This window comes from Vombatus ursinus, unplaced genomic scaffold, assembly GCF_900497805.2.
Source record: "Vombatus ursinus unplaced genomic scaffold, bare-nosed wombat genome assembly UNPS02000577.1, whole genome shotgun sequence".
In the NCBI taxonomy this organism is placed as follows: Eukaryota; Metazoa; Chordata; class Mammalia; order Diprotodontia; family Vombatidae; genus Vombatus; species Vombatus ursinus.
This window is the reverse complement of record NW_020940355.1, coordinates 19,685,939-19,705,535: the sequence shown is the minus strand read 5'-3', so window position 1 is coordinate 19,705,535 and position 19,597 is coordinate 19,685,939. Positions and strand designations below refer to the sequence as shown.

At 39.0% G+C, this 19,597-nt stretch overlaps 1 protein-coding gene across 8 annotated transcripts in view; it reads left to right on the top strand.

Moving 5' to 3' along the window:
* RREB1 (ras responsive element binding protein 1) overlaps positions 1-19,597 on the top strand; it is a 146,614-nt gene that overhangs the window by 64,595 nt on the left and 62,422 nt on the right. For all 8 annotated transcript variants that reach the window (XM_027838004.1, XM_027837926.1, XM_027838254.1 and 5 more), the window contains exons 2-6: positions 753-888; positions 2,823-2,944; positions 3,926-4,134; positions 8,653-8,742; positions 9,778-9,941. In XM_027838004.1, coding sequence (XP_027693805.1) covers positions 3,964-4,134; positions 8,653-8,742; positions 9,778-9,941 — 425 coding nt within the window. In that variant the 5' untranslated portion in view covers positions 753-888; positions 2,823-2,944; positions 3,926-3,963. The remainder of the gene's footprint in view (positions 1-752; positions 889-2,822; positions 2,945-3,925; positions 4,135-8,652; positions 8,743-9,777; positions 9,942-19,597) is intronic.

Sequence of the window (19,597 nt, the reverse complement as noted above, 5' to 3'; positions counted from 1 at the left end):
ATTATGCTTTATTACTGTTCCTGGACTGGAAAGTATTTAATTTCATCTTAATCTTTTTGTATGTTCTGCTATCATTAACTCCTTTCCCTCACCATATCTTTTCTTTATAAGAAAAAAATATAATAATCCCTTAAATAATTCTTCTATGATTTCCTTCTTTTTTTTCCCTTTCTTAAACATTTTAGGCTGACTTTTGTCTTTTCTTTATTTGACCCCATTCATAGCTCCCCCTCTGTCTTGGAGGTAACCTCCTTTTGCTGACCTTCCTGCCATGCCCTCCATACCAATTTTTTACCCACATGAGATGCCATTTACTCGTGTCTTAGTTGTTGAATCTCGTCCAAGTTTTTGTGACCCCTTTTGGGGTTTTCTTGGTATTGAAGTGACTTGTCTAGGATTACCCAGCTAGTAAGTGTCTGAAGTTCAGGAAGACTTATTTTCCAGACTCGGCCTAGCACTCCCTATGCACTGTGCCACCTATCTGTGTCTCACTCATGTCTTAGTCTAAGGTGTAATGGTTCTCTTCCTTGCTCATGCTTGGAGCTAATTTTTAGCACGTAGCCCAAAAGACTAGAATTGTATGCTTAGTTGAAGAACTTTAAAGGCAACCCTCATATTTCGAGGAGGGAGTCCTAGGAAAGGAATGTCTCCTGAGAAGATTCTCTCTGAATCTGGCTTGTGGTAGTGAAAACCTTGCTGAGAAAGTCCAGTGGTCTGTCTGAGTAATAATATTTTTTATTCTTTTCTTATAGGTTGCCCTTTATCTGTGCTCCATCCTTTGTGGCATTGAGGTGTGACACTGTCCATCAGCTCCTGTCCTCCTGGGTCCAGCTAGCGTTAGCTTTTCTTTGAGGTTGGCTGGTTCAATTGACAGCAAGAAGATAAAAGGTTGGTGAATGTTAGGAACCTGTAACTATTCCTAAACCTCTTCACTTCTGCAGGTTGGGAGGCTCAGAGACAATTCCCACCCCACTCCCCCTACCCCCTACACACAAGGGGCAGCACTCGGAATACTACATCCAAATTGAGGCCATTATAACATGTAGCAAATATGAGCTAAAAGGGTTTTATGATTTATAGCTGATAGGGAACTGATGGGTCCTACACCTTTTGTCAGTGTGAGTGAAGACTACCTTTTCAGAATCATTTTTTATAGCACGTAACTCAAAATACATGGGATTATAGTGGGAACAAATTTTATCAAAATATTTTCTAAATAATACATGGACTCCAGGTTAAGAATCCCACTTGTAGGGGCAGCTAGGTGGCGCAGTGGATAGAGCTCTGGCCTTGGAGTCAGGAGGACCTGAGTTCAGATGTGGCCTCAGACATTTGACACTTACTAGCTGTGTGACCCTGGGCAAGTCACTTAACCCTGATTGCCTTACCTAAAAGGAGAAAAAAAAAATCCCATTCTAAATGGGATCCCCTTCATACAGAAGCCCAGGAACTAAAGGGACTTGCCCAAGGCATTACAGTTATTTATTGGCACTAAGTCCAGTGTTCTTTCCATCCATAGCAGCAGCATCATGTGTTTAATTTTGACAAAGATGATCATTTATTTTCAAATCTGGTTGGGGAATTTGATCTGAATGTCATATAATTATAGATATCCTTTTATTTCATGGGGGTTATGGGGAGGTTTATGTTGCAAATGTGGCTGGTTGAGGAATGAAGTTAATAGGAATAGAATGACATAGATTGACACTTACTAGGAATGTGAATACTTTTCATATCCAGTAAAAAAAAAAATACCCCCAGTGTTGGTTTCCATAGGCTGGTGGGGTTTGTTTGTTTTTGTTTTTGTTTTCTGCTCCATTAGCAGAGAATAAAAATGAGTCGATCAACATGATTTGAAACTTTATTCTAGTCCAATTAGTGCATGGTTGGTGCTTAAACATTAAAGTGGTTTTTTTTTCTTTTCCCTTAGAACAGTGAACTGCTTTATAATGTACATTAGGTTCTTTTTTCCCCTTCTTGCTTTTGCTCTGTATTGTGTACTTCTTCCTATCTGTCCCAGAGGGAGAGCTCATGTACAAGACAGTAGAACAAGCAGGAATAAAGACTTGTCATTAGCTCCAAGGCCTTAGTGCTTTGCAGCAGCTTCTCCGTGATGAGTCAAAACACTACAGAGAAGGCAGCCCGTTTTCCTCTTTCTGAACAGCATAGCTGAGGTCCTCATTTTGTTTTATTACTCATATGTTTTCAAGTCCAAGAGATCAGAGGATGCTCTAACTAGAAATGACCCTTTCTTTACATCTTAAAGTGACGTAGATGGTCTTGCCTTTAGCAAACCAGAGAATTACATTTTGTACATTATCCCAAAGGAGGAAATCGATTTAGCAAATGTCTTCCTGTTCAGACTGAATGGGAAATAACAAATTTTTGCGGATTTTTTTTTCTTTATTCTTTTTTGGTTAAACCTCTGCAGTTTTTTTGTAGCATTTTTGTTAGCAAGTTGCCTGTGTTACCCTTTCTCTAGTTTTTTTATGTGAGATACTTAGCTAGATGCAAGTTTAACTTTCATTTTTGTTAATTTGAAAGTGTTCTTATACATGAACACTCGTTTTAATATTATTTACTTTTAAAGTGACCTTTTGCCTCACCACCATCGTTCATCCCTGGCTTCACGATAGAATTTGAATTTTTTTTTTTTGTTAACCCCTACGGGTTTAGATATCTACTGTAATATATTCACACATTTCAGTAAGCCCTCTATCAGGATTATTTTTCAACTCTTTCCAATTTTTATATGTAAAATGGGAACATAGTGACTTAGCTTTTCTTCACTGTGACTATTTCTTCCTTTGCTTCTTTTCCAGTATTAGTGGTACCGTGAGTGAGGAAGAAACTGAGATAAACAAAGACATTAGCCTGTCACTTTTAGTGGAAGGTAACCATTAAAGTAGAGAATCTTGTTGTACATCAACTGGAGAAGATGAAGGTAATTGTCTTGATATTAAGAGTGTTTGACTAAAATAGGTTACTTGGACCTCATTTACTGTGTCCCTCTTTCATGGAATGACTCTTTCAAATAGAAGACTCTGAATTAGCTTCCAAACTCTTTTTCTGTTTTCTCACCCACATGTGTTGTTCAGGTGCATTTTCAAGATTTGATCAATGAAGGTAGTTAACTCTCCCTTCATGCTTCTTCCTCTACTAGTGAACATTTAGTTTCAGTGGGGCTTTGCTTACATCTAGCCCAAATTCTGAATTTTGTGCACCATACATTAGAATTCATGTGGATGTCAAGATTGTCATTTTTATCTTTATTTTTGATAATATATGCGGCTTGATTCAACATGGTAAATGAGCAAACATTCATTCTTTGAGCTGAATGAATGTTTTACACATATACATTGTAAGTGTAATAATTAGTAAAAACATTCATTAAAGTTTATTAATAAAATTTCATTAACTTTTGCTACCAGTTATTTTATCCATTGAGTTATTACAGGTATATGCAAGGAGAAATGTTTTGACCTTACAAAATGTTGGTTATTGCTCTTCTACAACTCATTATAGCTGATTCTTCTCTTTCATTAATACTTGGTGATGATATGTCACAGATGAGTTGGATTCTCATTCTCAGACTACTAACATGATTTTATTGTGGCACTGGAATTAATGACAGGTCTGGTAGAGTTGTGTCAGATCTCTCTTTAAGTCCAAGAGCTTAGTGATTTTCATTGCTGCCACTGCTTTCCCAGTTCTTTGGCTGAATTGGTGAGGAGGGTAAAGAAAGCCACCCTGCTCTTTATAGAAGCCTTTAAAATACCACTTTGGATTTCTGCCAGGCTTCTCAACTTTTTTCCTTTCCCTGGAAACATCCCCTGAAATTCCCAGTCTCAGAAAGAATAAATATTCACTTCTTGGTCTTCCCTGGGCCTAACCTTCTTTTATGTTTTACATTTCCTTTCTTTAGTTCCAGCAAAAAGAATCATCAGCCTAAACTGTAGTCCTATGACGTCAAAGTCGCCCACCAGCTTAGAAGGTTCAGATTTATCTTCCATCAATACCATGATGTCAGCAGTAATGAGTGTAGGGAAGATTGCAGAGAATGGCAGCAATTCACAAGCCATCAAATCCCCAACAAAGTCATCAGGACCTAATCGGATTGGCAGGAGGAACCAGGTAAGTCTAGCCTGTGAGTCAGAGTGAATGTCCTTGATTCAGATCTTTGGGGAATCATGGATTAGACTGATGTTTCTGGGGGCAATAGATCAAGGGAAGCTGGAGAGAATAAATGGGCAGGGATTACAGAGGATTCGTGTGGTGTAAAAATAAATTTGTTTGTATGCAAATGGAGCACTTTGGACAATATTTATCCGTAGAGCAATCATACTCTCAAATCTTTTAGTCCAATGGCTTCCACCATTGTTGTCTAATGTAAGGCAGTAGTAATAGTGAGTGAATGATCCTTATTCCTTTGACCCTTTTTGTGTCACCAGGCACCCTGAGACAAAGAAAATGATCTCTAAATTTATCCAGGCAGATAGATAGAAAGCCTCCTTTTTAAAATATCTACAGTTGGAAGGAGAGACTCCAGTTATCTAGCTGTACAATTTGTGAAATGCTAATTAAAATCAAATAATAAACTTATAGTGCCCTGATCTATAAATTGTTTACGTAAACCTAGGCTTCAAAAGTCATTGAACACATTTTCTAAAGTTCTAGAGTTGGAAGGAACCTTATGGCTAGGGAAACTGAAATCCAGAGCAGCTAAATGTCTTGCTTAAAGTGACACAGGTAGGAAGAATAGAGCCAAGCTTTGATCTTGTGTTGTGATTTTAAATTTAGTGTTGTTTCTACTGCACTGCAATGTTTGTATGGCTTCTCAAACCAGAGGAGTATTTATTTGTTCTCTTAATATTCTTTATTCTTATTTATTATTCTGTCTTTTTAATATTCTTAATATAATGTTCTCTTAATTGATTGTTTACATTCATTCTTCATTGGAATTCCATATTCCTCTGTAAAGGTCTTTGCTTTGGACATTCTTTGGAGGGTGTTCTTTGAGAATTTAGGATAAGGGGTTCTCATTCATACCTGTGACCTCCCTCCTGGGATGTCACAACATAGTATCAAGGGGAAAAATGGCTGATGTTGTTTCAGGGACTATGATATTGTGAAACACACTGTTTGTCTTTTTGGGTGTCTTGTCTGCTTGTTCAGTTTTTCAGGCATGTCCAGCTCTTTGTGACCCCTTTTAGGGTGTTCTTGGCAAAGATAGAGGAGTGTTTTGCCATTTCCTTCTCCAGCTCATTTTACAGATGACTTGCCCAGGGTCACACAGCTCACGTCTGAGGCCAGATTTGATAGTGTCTTGTCTGTATTTCCCTTTGTTTGACTGCTTGGGAGCTGAGCGTGCATTCCTGATCTTTGGATTGAAAAAGAAACTTAATTCGATGTGGGAAGGAAGAACCTCTTTTTTTTCCCCTCATAGAGAAGAGATAAAAAGGCAAGCTGTCATTTAGCCCCCTTCCCTGCACTCCCTCCCTCACTCCCACCCCCAAATCACTTCATTCCCATTCAAACCCTTCTCTATTTTGTTAACTCAAAAAAGAGGGGTCAGAGAGGTGGGGGAAATGGAGGGAGACAGCATAAGAAGGTTCTTTTTAGTCACCACTTTCTTAATAATAGCCAGCCTTTCCAATTGTAGGTGAGAGTTCTAGCTTTCTTCTGAGGTCTGTAGAGTCCACTGAGGTGTATCGTAGGCACGCCATTTAAGTGGCCAAACATCAACCACAATGTGATAGTTTAGCTCCAGACCCCTCCCTTGTTGATAAATGCTGCAGAGAGCCAATGGAGCATGTTCTTACTTTAATTCCCATTCTCTTCTTGTCCCCAGACGTTTTTCCTACTTGATGTTTTTGTCAAAGTGAGGGCCCTCTCTTCCCTACCCTCCCCCAAGAAAAAAATGGAATCCCAGAGAGATGAAAAGGAACCCTGGGGATAAATCTCCTAAGTGCTCTCACAGACTTCCAGAACAGATTAGCCTCTAACTGAATGCCTAACAAGGGTGTCAGATTGCTTCATTATGGAATAGTGAGTTATCAAATTAGCTGCTAATTTTATCTTTCAGCTCAGGAAGTGTTCCTTTCACCAACCGAACTCTAGTAGCTAGATTTTAAATTCTCCATCAATGCCTTTTCAACACTAGTGATGCTCACCATTTCTGGCTGTATGGAGGTGGAATAGAGTCCAGTGGGTCAGTGAAACTCATTCTCTCCGAGCCATATTTGGTTGACCTGCATTATGGTATGTAGTACACTAGTACTAGAGACCAGAGAAAGTTTGAGTTTCGGTTAATAATAAACCCCAGGGTCAGTGCCAGTCGACTACATGATGTCTGATCTTTGCTTCAAGGTGAACTGGTAATTTCCTCTGTTGTATTAATTTGTCTATTCAGAGCATGGGCCATCTAAAATCCTGATTGTTTGGAATTGCATTTACACACACACACACACACACACAACACCTACAAAAAGCCTGTTAATTACATAGAAATTCCTGGGTTAATATCCTACTGTCAGCACTATCTCATGGCTTATTGTATTTTTTTTATGTCCTGTGGTGTCTTCTGTGGTCCAACAACACCTTGATTCTGATTACTTTAGAACAATTGTTATCATTCATAGCCTAAGAGAATGTGATGTTCAGAAAGAACATTCCAGAATATATGGGAGAGATGGAAATCTGGTGGGAAAGGTTTATTTAACTTCCTTCCCAGTGATCAATGTCACTCTTTTTTAGAGGGAGATGACTCAAATGACATTGATTTTTTTTGGTGGGGTTGTTAATATTCATTTGTATGGGGAATGGTTGGGCCATTAATGACTATCATCATTAGAAGAGTCTTAGGAGAGAATTTTTATTCATTTTTTATATAAAACAAAGCACAGATTTTTTGAAGGCTCTTCACTGTGTCTTTGGGGCTGATCTTCTTCATTGTGGGAGAGTAGAAATTATTATGGGAGGAAGGAAAGGAGATCACTGATTTTATTGAGAATTCCCAGAGGGTTGTCCCTCTATCAATGAAGGTTGGCACCTGCAGAGTTTAGAGAGTTGTTGGGGCCACTGGGTTTACTTATGTCCAAGGCTCTCCCTCATTCTTAAAAATATAAATGGCTCTCCTGGGCCACACTTAACTTTTTAGACTCATTGGACTTTATATTAACCAAATTGGCCTCTTTACTCTTGGACACTTCATCTCTCACACCTGCCTTTGCACTAGCTACTCAGAGACTCTTCATAGAGTCTTTGTTTTAAGATACATCATCTTCTTACATCTTTTTACATCATTGTTCCTTGTATCCCACCTGTCCTGTATGTGTTCTGTTTTTTTTCCTTTTTTGGTGAGGCAGTTGGGGTTAAGTGACTAGCCCAGGGTCACACAGCTAATAAGTGTCAAGTGTCTTGAGGTAGGATTTGAACTCAGATCCTCCTGACTCCACAGCGAGAGCTCTATCCACCGTGCCACCTACCTGCCCCACCTATATGTATTTTTATGTGTACTTCTTGTCTCCACCATTAGTTTATTAGCCAAGTGGTCTAGAGTGGCTAGAGATCTGGGCCTGGAGTCAGGGAAACCTGAGTTGAATCCTCCCTGAGCCACCAGCTGTGTGACATTGGGGAAGTCACTTAAACTCTGTCCCAGTTTCCTTAACTTAAAAATGCAGCAAATAATGTAGCACCTACCTCTAGAGTTGTGAGGATCAAAGGAGATATGTGAGAGGCCCAAAGCATAGTGCCATGTACTGTGTAGGCATAGAGCAGGCACTGTATAGATACTATTATTAATGTTGTTATTGTTTTTGTTATGTCAGTTCTTTGGGAGTTTCGTTTTTCTCTCTCTGTATGGGGTCTGGCACTCAGTAGTTGCTTAATAAATACACACATTCTTATTGACTTAAATTGAGCATTTTCATTGTATTAGCACTGTGATAGAAAATGGGGATGAACAGGCAAATAGCTTCTTGCCCCTAAGAAGCTCACAGTCTATGAGGGGAGATAAACATCAGTATATACAAAATGAATACAAGGGAGGAGGGGGCGAAGGAGAGCCCACAAGCACTGAAGCGATCACAAAAGCCTTCTCACAGAGGAGGCAGCGTTCTGGGGTAGATCTCCAGACAGAGCCTCCCTCTCAGCCCTCTGAAGTCACTTGGTCACTGAGGATAATCATTCTGAAGCCCTTCCAGTGTTTTCTGAAGGGGCGATATTTTGAGCTCCTGCTGCATGTTTATCTTTATACTGAATGCTGCTTCAGTCTTAGGAGGGGCCCTTGAAGCCGTGGAGAATGCCCTAGATGGAGAATTAACAGTCTTGTGTTGTTTCCTAGCTCTGCCTGTGACGTAGTGCTCATCTTTATCAATCACTTTTCCTCAGCATTAAATAGGTTAAAAGTGACTGTTGGTTACAGATTTTTAAAAAGAAAAGCATGTTGTACATAACAGAGATTTAACATTTCACATACAACATTCCTTTTCTGTCAGTTATGTATATGAGTGCTCATTTTGGTTGGTGTTTATATCAAAATTTCAATTTAAACCAAACCAGTGGCTTGTCAGATTTATTAGGATTAATTGTGTTTTCATGTAGGAATGGTACTAAATAAACATGCCACTCTTTTTGTTTCTATCTTTATAGGAAACTAAAGAGGAAAAGTCTTCCTATACTTGTCCCTTGTGTGAAAAGATTTGCACTACTCAGCATCAGCTAACTATGCACATTCGTCAGGTATGCTGGGCTTTTGGGTCTCTTCAAGTGGGAAGTGTCTCATTTGTAATTTTAAAATTATATTTCATTTCATTTTTTTTTAAAAGAATGTTTTGGGTTTTGCTCAGGTTTTATCTGTTAATTCATTTTCTTTTTCTTTGGGAAAATCTCAACGTGCCTGGAATACCTCTTTTGATTATTTTTACTTTCCTAAAAGTGGTAGAAAGGCATCATTGTTGGTAGAAATCTATTAGATGAGCATAACCATCTTTGTATTATTTTTGTAACTTTGAGACACTTATCACAGAACTGCTACATGACTGTTTTGCTCCTTTTAGAGAAATCTAACTTCTCTTGCCTAACTTATTTTTTAATATAGTATAGGAAGATTGATAGCTATTGTGGAAGAGAGTAATTTCTCTTTTTTTGTAAGTAGTGAATTGTGGGCCTCCTAAGTAGTCTCAAAGCCTTTGGCCTCCTATTTGGATGTAAATGTTTCCTCTTTAAAGAAGAGTTTGAGGAAAATATCCTAGCCCATGTGTGGTTTCACTTCCTCTTCACCAGCAGCATGGAGTTGTAAAGAGACAGTATCTAATTGAGGTTAAGCTGGAGGCTGACATGAAGCAACCACCATGATTTGTAAAGGCCCAAAAAATTCTACTTACCTGGTGGGTAGCTGAGACCCCATCTGCCTATGAGGATCCAAATATGGTCTGTTGACTTAAATATATACATTCTGCAGGAAGAGAAAGACTCATAAATTATCCTTTCTTTCGGTATTGTAGTGAAAGCAGTGTTTTCAATATGTAAATTTAGGAGAGTAGGGGGAAACATTGGGGGAAAAAAGCTGCAAAAGCCCAACCCTTTAGAGCCAAAATATATGTCTGTCCAAGGTCTTAACCTGCTTATTTTGATAGCAGCAAAAAAGTTGAAAGCAAAAATCCACCACACACAAGAGTTTGGGGGATTTGCTTTATTAAACTTTGTTTTTATAATAGTTCCTTGAATGTTGACAGTGATGTAGAATGACTTTAATAAGACATTTGCTTTCTTTAGCATAACACAGACACTGGAGGGACAGACCATTCCTGCAGCATCTGTGGAAAGTCTCTGAGCTCTGCAAGCTCCCTGGATCGCCACATGCTGGTACATTCTGGTGAAAGGCCTTATAAATGTTCTGTTTGTGGACAGTCCTTTACGACCAATGGAAATATGCACAGGTGGGTCATGAGCTGGACTGGGTGGCTACCTGGCTTGTGGAAGGAGAGAAAAGAGTGAATATTCTCCTAGCTTCCCAAAGAAGCATGAGGCATGTTCTCTCCCCAGGGAAAGAAGTCTTTAGCTCTCTGTTACTTTGACAGTATTCTTGATATTCTTGTCAATATTTTTGAACAGACATGATCACACACTAAGGACTTCATCTAACCTAGAGTACCTGGGCTCAGTCTTTAGCTCTTCAAAGCTCTTCAGAACTCAAATAGAGAAGGCATTCCAGTTGTGCCATTTGAATTTTCTTTGTGAGGGTGCCAGTGGTGGGCTACTTATCAGAAAGTGTAGCTTTAAGTATGAATACTTTCTTTTTTTTAATCCTCCCTTTTGCCTTTTAAGTATTTATGTATACCCATTAGGTTCTCTTCTGAACTCTTTTCTTTGCCAAGTATTTCCCAGCCCTTTCAGTAAACGGTTAACTGGCATAGTTAGTATTGGAGCAGCAGAACAGGATGAAATAAAGAAAAGGAAAAATATCTTGGCTACATGTCAAAAAAGTACTTCTGATAGTGTGATCTATCAGATTGCTGCCTGGGAAGTGGGAGTGAACAGAGTAAGGGAATGTTAAGATGATGTGGAACAGACCGCTTGAAAATACAATTTCAAGCATCCTCTCCGTGGATTCTTAGGCACTGATATTCACCTGGTTTTTTATTTTGTTTGGTTTTAATGAGCCTGATCTCGGTCTTAAAAGGGCAATTTCTTTTCTCCTTTCTAAACACCATTGAGAAGGTTTATTTTTGGTGCACAAAAGTAATCTGATCATGCCACCATCACTCTTGTGTGATATTCCTAGTGTCTTTCCCTTTATCAGATTTTGAATAACCTGCCAAAAGTCACAAGAGCTTTTGGGCCGTGTCTAAGGCAGTATTTGAACTCATTTGCTATACCAAATCAAATTGTTCTGGCACAGTGTGGCACAAGAGGCACAGTGTGATCTCAATTGTGTGGCTGTAAAGTGGTCTGCTACAAAATATTTTCATGTCTGCCTGTTCCCTTTTCATACTTCCATCTGGAATGCCCTCAATGATTACTCAGGTATTTTTGTATTTAGTAATTTTGTAGTAGGCATATTGATTGATGATTGATAGTATTTTTTTTTCCTATCATAAGCCTTGCAATGAAATGATCAGGTATCTCATGAAATATTATTTCTTCTTGCCCTTGGTTGAACAGTAAAACCAATTTCATTCTCCACCTACATTATTTGCATCTTCAAAAAGAAATTCTGCCATCTTTTTATTTGTCTGCAGCTTTGTTTTTTGTCTTCTAGTTTCATTCATACCAGTAAATATTTGTTTCTCCAGTGCTCTGTCTTTTCTTTAGTCATTGGACAAGGATTTCACACTAAATGTCAACTGCTAGTCAAGTAACATTTATTAGGTGCCTGCTGTATGTCAGGCACTGTGCTAAACTTTAACAATTCTCTAAGGATTTATAGGTAGTCTAAAAAGTTTCTGATTATTCTTTTTGCACCCTTTTTTTCTTTTCTTACCACTGTCCCAGTCAACATAAATACAGTTCTGCTCCACTGAGGTTCATTGTAAGATTTTCTTTGTGTCACGATTAGCCATGCCCAAAGAACTCATCACTGAGGGGCCACTCTATTCTTGGATGATCTTCTCCATCATTGGAAAGCAAAGACGGTAATCTAGGTCATATTATATTGTCATGATGATGATGATCATTATTATAAGTATAACAGGTCAGATCTTGTGCTCCTATAGCATAGCCCTTGAGACATAACGAATGACGTGGCAGAGTAGTTTTGTGAGGATGATGATATCTTTTATATAGCCATCAGGTTTTCAAAACTCTTTCTTTGTAGTAGACCTGTTCAGTAGGTAAAATAATTCTTTCTATATAATTAATGGTCAAAGCTTACTTAGGAATTTTAAGAAAAAATGTATCAGATTGATTTATTTTGATGCAAAGATTGTGGAAATTCTGGTCACTCATAGGCATCTATCCATATTTTGCTAAGAAGGTCCAGAGCATCTATAATGAACTATAGAGTTTCATCTCAGGTACTACCCTTAAAGGGCGTCAAAACTTTTTTAATAAGCTAGATGTGTCAGTGTAGAATTTCAGTTCTAGATACTGTTTCTCTTCCCTTATTTCTACACAGGTTAACCTACTGGTCCTTAGTGTCCACTATGATGTGAGACTTCACTTTAGACATTTCTTTGGAGAGGATAGTTGTGGGCACTTGATTTTCATTTTGTTTTATATTTGGGGGCCTTTTTCATACATTTTTCTTTCCTGGTATTTTCTGTCTTTCTCTGATTAGTGGGGGTTGTCAAGTGTGGAACCTGCCTTCAGAAGGACTTTGTTATATCTTGACTTCTTTTTACCCAGCTGGATTGACGTTTTCACCAAAGAAGGTGCTGCCTCAATGATGAAGTTTGCTAGCCCATCTTAACATTCTTTTCCTGTTTGACTCTTGCCCACGATCTTCCACAAGTCTCTCTTAAGAGGTTTCCACAATCTCTAGAGATTACCTGGGCACCAGTGGAGCTCATGGACTGGCTGACAGTTAACACTTAACTTTCTCTATGTGACTGGTCCAGCTCTTTTTCCAGTCCCACCTCTTTCTGGTAATGTCCTCTGCATCTCTTGCTACATGCTGGATTCTGCTCATGCACGAGTTCTTTACAACATAACTTGAATAAAGCAATCCCCTTGTACTATTCGTCAAATAAATTTCTCCTCAGACATCACTGTATGTAGAAAAAAAATCTGATAGACCATGATTAGGTTTAAGTAAGTGGAGTTGGGTCCTATGACATCAACATTATTAAGGACTTCGGCTAACTTATTTTTTTAGCACACAACTTTGTATTTTGATTTTTAAACCTCCAGAAGCATCGTGACACACAAGGAACACAGGGCTGAGAGTCAGGAAACTTGGGTTCTAGGTTCTTTCCAGCTCTAAGAATTATTATTTTTTATTATCCTGTTTTGCAAGTACCACCATGGAGCTGAGCTGAGTTCGCTAAATCTAGTTAGCCCCAGCTTACACAATGCTCCATGTCTTATCTCTTCATCTGTCTTGGCTATCTTTTTTTTTTTTTTTTTTTTGGTTAGGCAATGGGGGTTAAGTGACTTGCCCAGGGTCACACAACCAGTAAGTGTTATGTGCCTGAGGCCAGATTTGAACTCAGGTCCTGAATCCAGGGTCAGTGCTCTATCCATTGTACCACTTAACTGCCCCCTCCATCTTGGCTATCTTGACATTGGTTGTGCCACTACATGTGTATTCTCCTTTTCCACCTCCTACTTTGGTCTGCCACGTTCATGTCAATAAGCTCCCCTTCATATTAACTCACCAGCCCTGTGGTTCCCTTCCTTTGCCCCCTTTGAACGAACACTCCTTGGGGTAAGCACTGTCTGTCTCCCTTTGTCTTACTTAGCACAGTGCCTGCACATAGCAGGTACTTAATAAAGACTTCACATTCATTCATATCCTGTTGTTCAATATTTACTCTAATCTTCTGCGTGTTGGTGCTTTGTCCTGTAAAGATCAGTTGAAGAAGTCCCTAAAAGGCTTCATTATAACTTAAAATATTTTCTGAAATGAACTATTTTAGTTGCTTTTTTAATACTTTAGCAACTACCTGTCCTACAGAGAAAAATATTTGTATTCCTTTCATTCATTGCTCATTGTTGTGTATAAGGTTTTTTTTTTTGGTTGGTTTTTTGTTTTGTTTTGTTTTGTTTTAGGTAAAACATAATGACTTTGCTTGAAATTTCATAGTCAGAGGATTATAGATTTAACACTGTGGGTAATGTTAGAGGTCATCTGGGTCAACCTCTCCATTTTACAGGAAGATTTGCCTATGATTGAACATGTATAACCTATATCAAATTGCTTTCCCTCTCAGGGAGGAGGGTGGTGAGGGAAGGAGGGGAGAGCATTTGGAACTCAAAATTAAATGTTAAAAATTGTCTTTACATGTATTTGGGGAAAAGATAAAATATTATTTAGGCAAAGTCACACAGTGTCTTTCAGCTGTGCCACGTTGCCCCTAAGAGTGGTCACTCTTTACTCAATGCTAGTTTAGTCTAATTATGAATGAGATCAGCATGTAATCAGACATGGAGAAATGAAATAAAATCAAGTTCCAGGTTACCAAATAAGGCATGCAGTTTTTTTCAGTGAGGTGGAATCCATTTTCACGGTTCATGTTTAGCATTTATGAAGCACCCAATTTATTATACTTGATTCTACTCTAATAAAGAAATTTATTGGTTAGATCTGTAAAAATGACGTCCTTTGCTGGAATCCCTAATGGCATTTGTAAGTTAAAATGCATTTCACAACAATCAAAACAGCAGCTACATTTAATTGTGTGTTGAGGCCATGAATACTTGAGTGGATGAGTCTTTGTTATGTTTTGATGCAAAACAAGGAATGATATTTTAGAAAACTTGGTCACTTTAGATGTGCCTCTATAGGAAAGAAAATTTAGCAAAAAATTTGAAGGGAAAAGGATTAGATTTATTACTGAGTCCTGGTGCAGTTTTAATAGCTGCCACTTCCCTGTCTGCGGATTCTGAGGCTTCATAAATCCTGCGACCAAAGTCTTGCTAATCTCATCATTTGGTTCCAGGGCAGAAGAGTGAATTTGCAATCAAGTACAAATCCATATATCATGAATACAGTAGCACCAATTTCTGGTTTCCAAGAGTTCTTTATCAGTCACTCCCACATAGATTTTTTCTTTTAAGTATATTTAATGATGCTGGTCTTCCAAAACAAACTTGAGAAACTGAGCCAGAACCCTTAGGTAAAAATCATTTCAAGGGAAAAGTTAGAGCAGTGTCTAATTTGGAAATATTTTTAATTCACAAAACTCCTGAGACTGTGCTAAGTGGTAGGCACATCAAGAGACAGCAACACAAAAGAGAGACAGACAACTCAGCATCAATCTTTTAGATGATTTCTTCTTTAAGATGAATTTTTATAGGGTAGAGAGATAAAACAGTAGTTTATATTCAACTTGCCCCCTTTTAAAAATGAGACTTATGAGCTGGGGGTGGGAAGGGAGAGATAAAACCAGTCTAGAGAAATGGTCAGGATGCTGGCAGTAGCAGTCAACCACAGCAACTTCTCAGTTTTATTCTCTGTGGAAGGAAGAGTTGTTCTCTTTCTCACTGCTTCATCAGAAGGGAGTAAAGAGGAAGGGAAAATGTCTTAGAACTGCTAATTATTTAATAGCTATTGAGGCCTCAGAGGATGCCAGTAGATGATGAGAAAGTGGGTATGAGCAGTGACTTAGGTGTTCAGAGGAAATATTTGCTGTGCAGAAATTTGTTCAGTGATAACTGTGACTTTGAGAGTCTGCCTTGAGCACCCCCACCTCCCACTGAATGCACAGAATTGGGCACATCTTAAACATGAGCTTCCTTCGTCGTGTTGACGAACAGTGGCATCCTCAGGATGTAAGAGCAGCCGAAGACGATCGCTGCAGAGGGAGGTAGATAGTCATTCTTTGCCCTCCATCCCCTTCATGAGTAAGGGCCTTGTGAACTCATTACAGTAATACCAAGTTTCTGAGCACAAGTGGGGACAGCCTGTAACTTGTTCTGGCGCTCAGTGTTTCTGAAGGGTGGAGATGACCACTGAACAGTCCCAGTCGGTTGCATCTTGAAATAAGTCTCTTAATCATCAGGTGCCTGATTCACTTACCATGTGTTTCTGAGGGAATGAATCAGGTCTAGCCACAAGGGGAAAAACATTCCTGCCCATAAAGAAAGAAAAGAAAGGTGGTAGGTCATTTAACAGGGCTTCCCCATTTATGAATTTGGCTTTTATCAAAATGAGGAGGTGGATGAGAGAATCTATGGCAAATTAACTTTAAAAACAATTTAATTTCTAGGTATAGTAAAATTCATGGATTTTGTTTCCTTGTGTTACTCTTTAAGAAGAGACAAATGGTGATATTTTGGGTCTCACTAAATAATGCTGGGGACACATACGTACATCAGAAGATTAATTTCATTTACAAAACTATTTCATGTCCATTGAGCAAATTATAGTTGAGCAGAGTTTTGTGTGTGCACACAAATAATTTAATAGTAATTTCAGACATGACATTGTGCCTGATAAGATACTGGGCATTCAGTTAGTGTTTGTTGATTTGATTTCAGGATAATGACCTTGAGGCAACGTAAGTAGTCCACTGAGGCAACCAGAAACAGTAGGAAAACCAGTACCCAAACCTGATGCCATAAATTTAGGAACCAATGAGGGTTTATTGAGTTTGCCGGCAAGGGAGCCCCCCCTACACCGGTGGAGACTTCACAGAGGAACAAAAGGACAAAGCTTATACAGCTTTCTGTATAGGCTGGAGATGAATTAGGTATAGGATACCTTAGGATTGGGTATGGGTAAGGTTGTTGCTGGGCACGAGTAACAGCAAAGGCTCTCCTACACCTTAGCTGTCTCCTGTAAGCCTGCCACGATAGATAGGACCACCCTTGTTGTTTGAGCAGTAAGGAGGGAAGAGGCTGCAATACAGACAGGGTCAAGGGCAAGATAGAGGAGCTACAGACAAGGTGGAGTTGCTCTCGCCTTTCTGTGCTGCCTGATACATTTTTGGGAACACGAGATTTGTGACAAGCATGGGAATCCCACGTGTTTTTTTGTTTTTTTCTGGTTAGCGATTGGATCATACATACTATATTTAGTTATTGTGCTTTTTCAAGATGCTCAAATTGCCTGTATCTATAGTTATGAAAGCTATGAGGCCTAGAAAGAGATTGTACACCAAGTACATAGACATAGTGTATATTGCGACCTAAAGGAATCATTGGATCGTAGAGGTCACCTAGTCAACCCTATTTGTTTTATAGATGAGAAAATTAAACCCCAGGGAGGTTGTAGCAGGTAGTAAGTGGCACAGATGAGTTTGAATCCTAAGCCCTCTGACTCCCAAATCCAGCACTCATTCCACTGTACCTTGGTATTTTATCTGTTGGGGATTTGCTTTTTTGGGGGTGGGGGGGGTTGTTATTTGCCTTTTTTAAAAAATCATTTAGGTTTTTAGACATTTTCAGAGAAGTGAAGTAGCTAAAACACATGTTCTCAGTAATTCCAGCTTGATAGGACCAAGGAATTTGAAGTTTATTTAACTCTGTACTTCCACGAAGTAGGTCTTTCCTCTTACCAGATATCCTCAGTGTGCTTGCATGTAGCAAACCCAGTGCCCTCAATCTGAATTCCTTTTCTTGCCCATAGGGGTCCTCCTTTTTTACTGGAGCATTACCTTGACCTGACTCGTGTGACCTTGCAAAGGGTCAGACTATTTCCATGGTCTGATGTTATTCCAACATCCTTTTCAGAGCGTGATACTTTAGAATAATCCTTCCTTCTCATATTTCAAAACTAGATGATATGGTACCCATATTCATTGAGACCTGGAGGATGGATTAGATAAGAATTTTAAAGTGTATTTTCCCCTGATGAAATGCTTTACTGTCAATAGTAAGTATCTAAACTTGGAAGTTAAGAATTATTTTGCATTAGTTGCCATAGTTGTTGGTCCATTTTTATGTTTGAATGATCTGCTTTTTTAAAATCTTCAGTCATTTGGAATGGCCCATTAAATATTAAAACAAAATTTTTTTCCATATCTATGGCTGGTGTTGACGTTTTAGAATTAACTTCCCATATAATTAGGTTTCAGAAAGATTCACAGAGCCGTTCCGCAGTATCACATGGTCTTGAAGTTAGTCAGATTTATTGTTTCTACCGTTGCTTCACAGATTTTGGTCTTGGTTTCTAATTAAACACTACTCTTCATCCCCTGACAAAATAAATCGAGAATCCACCGAGAGTGTTTGTAGTTTATTTGCTTTTTACTGGTTTGGCCTCTTTCCCTCAATGCCCTCCTTTCTCATCGGCCACCCTCGCCCCCCCACAACCACACACACACCTCTCCCCTCCAACACACATATATCCTGAGGGCCCCCCTCCAATTCCCCAGGGGGAGAGAGGTAGCAAATTACGTTTTTGAATACAGACTATACAGAAATTTTGGCAGACATTAGGGAAACCTTTTTAAATGTAATTAGCACTAGGTAGAGCAGTAAAACTTCTTGTGACATGGCATCAATATCTGAAGCACCTATGCTTGCTGGTACTTGAACCAGCTGGGCAACTGTGCAGGATAGAAATCAGGTCAGTGAAAGGTGTGTGTTTGGGGGTAGGGATGATGGATGATGACTGTTGTCAAGTATCCAGTGTATAACACACCCACTTACTTTCCCCCATCATTCCAGTTGCTTGATGTCCTGGGAATTTTGAAGTTCCTGATGGTGTATTTGGTTTAGCTTAACAATAGATATTTACCATAGGAGGAGAGCTTGGTTTTCCGTGTTAGGTCAGAATCTTTTCAGTAGACTGGCTTCAATTCTACCTTAGTACATACTTGTACTGCTTTGTGAGTTGGATTCCCTACCCCCTCCTTTCCTCCTACCACCACTACCTTTGTTTAAATATCCAACCTGTCCAACCTGTTTGGGCTGAACAAGCTAGTGCTAGCAAACATCATAATGTACCCACTCATTGTCAGCTTTTTTTCCCCTCTGGTTTGTTAAGAAATGTCATTAGAAGCAAAAAGTTCTTCATCTAACATTTTCCTTCTGCCCCCACCCCTTCCCCAATTAAGGGGCAATATGATACAGTCTTAGCATTTTGTTTGATATTATTGGGTCCCTATTTGACCATACACAAGCGTATCTAATGAATATTTTTCCTCTCCTTTCTCTGAGAACTCTGCTGTTTAAGCAGAGGTTGTTGGCCTTCTGTGTGGAAAAATTCACATTTCCGTAAACTGGCAGAGTAGTTATATAATGGGCTTGTGCCAGAATCTGACTATTGTATAGTCATAGGTCTTTGTACTTGAATAACAATTCATTCAAGTGTATCCTTAGTCTGATTTAGATTTTACAGGTGGCAAAACTGAGGTACTGTGAGGTGTTAACTGTGATTAACTTGAAGTCTTAAAGTGAGTCATTGGGGGTCTAAAATCATGACCTGGGAACTCCTGATTACCTGCTTTGCCTTTTTTGGGGCTTTTAAAATGCCCTTAATTTCTCCATCTGTTTTCCTTTCACCAGCTCATTATTTTCAGAGATATATGTGACTCATTCCCCAGGAACGGGGTGATATCATTTTAGCCAGTGTACCTTCTGTGAAGAAAAAAGGACCAAAATGCCATATGTCACAAAGAAGAAAATAAATAGCAAAACAGGCCCTGCCCTTATGAAGCTTATATTCTAACGGGAGCAATATAAGAACTTTTATTAACTGGAAAGGATGTTTGAAATGATTTCATCTAATCCCCATATTTTATACATGTCCGAAAACAGACTCATAGTGGTAAAGTGATTTGCTGAAGGTCACAAACTAATTAGTCCAGAGCTGGGACTAGGCTTTTCCCTAACCTAGTTGTCTTTCTGCTGTTCCTCCATCAACTTATTGCTGTGTTTTGTCAGCAAGCTCTCTAGAGTTTTGAGTGGCTGAAGGTGGGAGAGCTGACCTGCCCCTCCCGACCTATGATCTTTTCTTTGGGTTTTTGTTTTTTTATTTTGTTTTTGC